The following is a 5,737-nucleotide window of genomic DNA, read 5'->3' on the forward strand; positions in this document are numbered from 1 at the left end:
CTGCACAACCAGCATAAGAAGATCCAGGAACACAACAAACCACAATAGCGGCAGTGTTTGCTCACAGGAAGTGTAAAAGTTACACCAAGGGTCAAGGGAAATCATATACAATAATGTGAAATACAGTTACACAGTGCAATATATTTCTGTTCACTTTTTCAAAGCAATTATTCAATATACTAAAGTGTTAAAATAACACACAATCATGTTTATTTAAATGACGAGTTAGAGAAGTGTGAGATTTTTAGACATCAAGATTATTCACATCTTAAGATATTTTAGATCTTAATTTTAATTATTCGTAAAAGCTGTAGGATAAATGAAATAAACTATCAACTGTATTTCACATTTCCTAGAGAGCATTACTGATGGTATCTGCAAAGATGGTGGTGTAGAGAAGTGTTTTTTAACCTTTTGTTGACTCCAAGGTGCTTTTGTGGAAGACTATATTTCAAAGTTCTTCCATCTAAGATGATATCTTCTAGGACTTGTGTTTTAATTAAAATGAACCACAAAATATGTTGTTTTAATGCTGTACATATGTAAGTTTTTGTACATTTTAATTAAGATTATGTGAATTGTGTGAACTCAATTTGTTTTAGGACTTATTATGGGCCCTTGGAAGTTTGCCGAAGCCACCTAAAAAGGGTGGAGAACCACAGCTAATAATTACCTGAAAGTATTTTCGTTTGTAAGACATTAAAAACCTTTAAACGTTTTATAGCTAAATTTAAATGAAAAGCCAAAATCGACGTTTATAATAGCGAGCTTTTTGTGTGTAGGACATGACCAGTAAGTAAAAAAGTAATGAATGTTAATTCATTTTTCATTATGAAAAAACGTCATTTATACGCGCTTTGTTTACGCGAGAGTATGTCATTAAGCCGCGACCACATCTTTGACCAATCAAAAGTCAGGATTGACCCCAGCGTTTGTACTGTGGAAAGAAGGCTCTGGCGCTTAGCGAAAAAGCGATTGCTACGTTAATGCAGGTTAACAACGGCATCGTCGTGAGCATTCAGGGCGGTTATTTATCGAGCTTTCATCAAAACCTAGTCTGCGAAAAGCTCCATTTGCTAGAGGAAAGTGTGGGCTAGTTTGCTAATGGTAATGCTACAGTAGCTCATCGGGCTCGTCTCTAGTTTTTCATTTCAGAGTGAATAGGAAACACTGCCGCAGCGAGACTCCAGAAAATGACCGTTTCCTTTTCTGTAGCATTAATATATCGCAATAACTAATAATATAGGTTCCCTCTTCGTTTGTATGCACGGCAGAAGAATTCGCCATGAACTCAAAGCGCAACAACGGTGAAAACGGGGCGGGCAGAATCAACCCAGGCTCGGTACCAACAGGAACAAACAGCTCATCAGCGAGTGCTTCTCACCGCAAACAAACTATAATCAACTCTTCTCATAAGGGAGAGAAAGATGAGTGCATGCAAAACACAGTCCGAGACAAAAACCTGTCCATCTCCACGCTCAGAACGCGCCTCGGACCGACCATCCGGTCCACCCTGTCCGCGGCGGTGGACACTCTTCTGGGCGAGATCGTGGCGGTGCTGTCCGAAACCCAGCGGGAGCTGCTGACCAAAGAGCAAGAGAACGAGAAGCTGAAAGTTCGACTCGAAGTCTCTGAGAGAGAGCTCAAGACGTTACAGGAATGTCTGTGTAGCGCGCAGAAATTAATCGACCAGCTTCAGGGTCCCTTTGGAAGCCCGCCCATGCCGGGTCCCCACGTCTACGCCTCGGCTGGACCCGTAAACTCGAGCCGCTTGACCCATAGGAGCGCGCCCGAGCAAGATCCGCGCTGCTTTACTGGAGCTGAACCCGAGTTGAGTGGCGCTCTGGGTGATGCCATACACGGCTTTGACTCCAGGGAGGAATTCAAGAGCTGCCACCTCTCCATTCAGGCGGATGGGACGGTGACGAACAGTTTTTATGACCCTATAAACGTCCATTCCTCTAACATCTGTTCAGATATGAACCGACCTGGTAAGACAACACAGTGTGTTAAATGTAATGTGAATTGTTGATGTGCTAACACAGAAGTATTTAGACATTAGACAAGAGTGGCAACAGCACTATATGCGCAATATATCGGTTCCATATTGGTTATATGCCGATATAATACAATTTTACATTTATTGCTCCTGTTATTGTTAACATATTGAAAAAATGGCTACCTTTAATGCACACTGCTATTCTTAACTGATCATTTTGCATGAGACCACTTTTGGTTGACTCTATTTAACAGTTCGATCATTTGTAGTTTACAGCTGTAAATACCTGTAATAAAGGTGAATGTATAGTTTAGCATTATAATATTTTCGTCTGTGTAAATTAGTTATCACATTGCATGCACTGAATCTATTATATTCTTACAAAGAACAATGAAAAAACAGTTTTACAATAACAAAGTTGCAAATTCTAGTAGATCTTAAATACCTGTTTTAATGTGTGATGTGTCACAGGTGAGATGGTGGATGACAGCAGAAGGCTCACACACGCCAGACCCCAAAACCCTCCCTCACACACTAGCTTCTCTATTAAAGAGGAGCAGGTTCCTACCTCTGGACAGGTGTGTGTGCGTGGAAGAGAGGCGGCCACGGAGGCTGAGCACTCTGCACAGAGTGTGTGTGATCTGGCATACGTCCACGTGGTCGAGGAAGAAGGAGGCCCCCGTTCACACCATCACCAATCCAAGCCTACACCACCGACCCCCTCCAGGCCTCACAATGGACCTTCTTCCAGTAGTTCACCATCCCAAGGAACCTCCGGACTTAGGTCTGCCCAGAGGGATGCTCCTGGTTTAGGTATGAACACAAGCAGGAGCCCAGGGGTGGGTGGCTCATCGCCAGAAGAGCCCATACGGCGCTCCATCTCTGAGCTGATGGGAGAGGCACCAGGAGAACGTCCTCACTTGTGTCTGGAGTGTGGCAAGACCTTCCGTCTTATCTCAAGCTTGAAAAAGCACCTGAGGATCCACACCGGAGAGAAACCGTATCCTTGCACTGTCTGTGGCCGCCGATTCCGTGAGTCCGGGGCTCTTAAGACTCACCTCCGCATCCACACGGGCGAGAAACCATATTCCTGCTCTGATTGCGGGACGCAGTTTCGTCATCTCGATGGCCTGCGGAAGCACCGCCGCACGCACACCGGTGAAAAGCCATATGTGTGCAGCGTCTGCGGGAAAAGGCTCAGCCGCCTGCAGCATCTGAAACACCACCAACGCATACACACGGGAGAGCGGCCGTGTTGCTGCCCACTTTGCCACAGAGGCTTTAAGGATCCAGCTAGTCTGAGGAAGCACCTCCGTGCACATCAGGGTGAGCCGGGAGCGGATGAAGCAATGGGAATGGCTGGTTTGGGAGAAGGAGATGGGGGATCCATAGATGATGAGGATATGAGGTTCGGGATGTGGGGGGAAGAGGAAGGGAATGAAGGCGAGCCTGTGGTGGACTGTGTTTAGTTACAGGGTTATATATAAAAAAAAAAAAATTTACTCGGGGATAGTTCACCTAAAAAACACAAACTCTGTAATCATTTACTCAAAATTTACCAAACCTGTACATGTTTCTTTATTTTGTTCAATACAAAAGATAACATTCTGAAGAATGTGGAGGAAACAAACAGTTTCTGAAAGTCAGAATTCCAGACACAGAATTCAACATTGCGTTTTGTTCAGCAGAAGAAAGAAACTGATTACATAAAGATTACAAGAATTTTCTTTTTTGGGTGATCTTTCCCAACATTATTTTAAGGGACTTTTTTTTTCTTCTTTATTTGTTTTTATGAAATGTGGCGATGACTATACAGCAGAGGTTACATCTTGTCCTGGGCTTAAAAAAACAATGTCTGCGGCAACATTTTCTTGTAGAGACTAAATTTAAAAACCTATAACAAGCACGTTATTTAACTATATGGTTATGTAAATTTTATCATGATGACTCAAATATCCACTTACTTCAAGTGCATATTATATCTCATGACATTTCAGATGTCACATCATATAGACCAGGACATGTAGACTTGCATCCTTTTTTCTGTGTACTGTATTTTAGTGTACGAGCTGTTGAAGCTCCAGTGGGACTAACAGGGTATCATGTCTGTTACTCACATGTTATGGGTGTTGTCGTTGGTGTGGTAATCATTTTAATGTGCCCTATTTTAGAGAAAGAGCTACGACGAACACATTAAAGCCTTAACTGTGGTTTTATTGCACAGGCATAGCTGTAGTATTGTTTTAAATTGGGTTCTTCACCTTTTTATCAGTGAGTTAATATTCATTCAGCTTACTCTGGGTGATGGTTGAGTGCATCGTTAGTCAAGTGTTTGGAGGATATTTAGTTTAAGGTGAAGGGTATCTCGCATGCTGATCCAAAGAATCAGAATTGTGACTGCCAGGGTTAACTCTGCTGACTGATCTGTAAAAATGTATATTCATACATATAACCTGGCTATGTATTAACATGCTGATTGGTTTGAATAAAAGAAGGCGTCTCCTTTAGGTTGAGGTGCAATGAGCCAGCACAGAAATCAAGTAAACTTTAAAAGTGCTGCCCTCTACTGAATATATGAGGGAAATGCGGTTACTGTAAAGTTGCTTTTATGGTTGGTTCTCCAAAGATGGAGACACCGTTTCTGTTGTAGCCATGGTGTCAAACTGTGTGGTTTTGTGAATACATCTTTTGTTTTCTCTTTCTCTTTTTTTTTTTTATATATCTCATGAAATGCCATTTTGTACATTTGACTTGTATATTATGTACATTGGTTTGAAATAGATTAGTCTTAAAACGTTCAAGACCGAAACTGGAGCTTCAAAGATCCATGACACGTGTTTTAATAACTCTGAACTATTTAAACTCTCTTTACTTTGTTACAATATTCTGTATGTTTCTGTGCCCACATGTGATGTTGAGATGTTGTTGCAGAAGTTTGAAGGTTGTAGTCCATCTGTAGTTGATTCAACAATAAGTTCAACAAAAAAATGGCTGTAGTTGACACTCGAAATAGATCTTCGGTGTAAAAAGACCTCATCCTTTGGAAATATGCAGAATGGAATATTTGATACCATTTAAAGATCCAAACATTTTTTGCTAGTGTTAAAGCAGTTTTTTGGGCTGGTCTGCAACCTTATAAGTGTAATGCTGGGAACAGCGACACTTAAGCCAAATAGAGGGTAAGAGTCCAAATAGTTGTTTGTAATGTTTAGTTTCAATATATGGTAATATATAGGTATGATCCATGTAGTATTTCATTTTCCAAAACTATACTTCATTGTAAGATATCAATACAGGTCAGTTTTCATAAGAAAACATTGAAATCTGCTGAGATCTTTTTTTTTTTTTGCTATAACATCTCTACTTGCATATCCTTTAATATGTATTTTCTGTCATTATACTCTTTAAGAAGGGCAGAGTCATCATATCCTTAATATCTATAACAGTCAAGTTCACTCATATTCAGAATGATGTATCGACAGTATTATAATCATTTCAAATTAAAATTTTTCAAATCGATTATCAACGTTCTTTTGTGTTCAACAGAAGAAAGAAGCTCAAATAGGCATGGAACAACTTCCGGGTAAGTAATAACAAGATTTTTTTGGTTTTAGGTGAACCATTGAAACTTTTTTTTTTTTTTAAGGGACAGCTTTTTTTAAATGGAAAACTGATATGAATGATGGCTAAAGGGGCGCCACCGCTACAAGCCTGAATTGTTGACACGAGGCACGATGG

General features: G+C 40.7%; 1 protein-coding gene across 1 annotated transcript; it reads left to right on the plus strand.

Moving 5' to 3' along the window:
* The first annotated feature begins 888 nt into the window (after nucleotides 1-888).
* Nucleotides 889-5,518, plus strand: si:ch1073-224n8.1 (B-cell CLL/lymphoma 6 member B protein). The gene is made up of 2 exons (XM_043240524.1): nucleotides 889-1,991; nucleotides 2,471-5,518. The coding sequence occupies exons 1-2, from the start codon at nucleotides 1,286-1,288 to the stop codon at nucleotides 3,466-3,468; spliced, it is 1,704 nt and encodes a 567-aa protein (XP_043096459.1). The 5' UTR covers nucleotides 889-1,285; the 3' UTR covers nucleotides 3,469-5,518.
* The last annotated feature ends 219 nt before the right edge of the window (nucleotides 5,519-5,737 follow it).

The sequence above is a fragment of the Puntigrus tetrazona genome, chromosome 5 (genome assembly GCF_018831695.1).
Source record: "Puntigrus tetrazona isolate hp1 chromosome 5, ASM1883169v1, whole genome shotgun sequence".
NCBI lineage: Eukaryota > Metazoa > Chordata > Actinopteri > Cypriniformes > Cyprinidae > Puntigrus > Puntigrus tetrazona.

Bases quoted from the DNA above. Each gene is read 5' to 3' on its own strand.
- si:ch1073-224n8.1 (XM_043240524.1), top strand. From the start codon at position 1,286: ATGAACTCAAAGCGCAACAACGGTGAAAACGGGGCGGGCAGAATCAAC. The intron at 1,992-2,470 runs GTAAGACAACAC...GATGTGTCACAG, and splicing joins TTCAGATATGAACCGACCTG to GTGAGATGGTGGATGACAGC.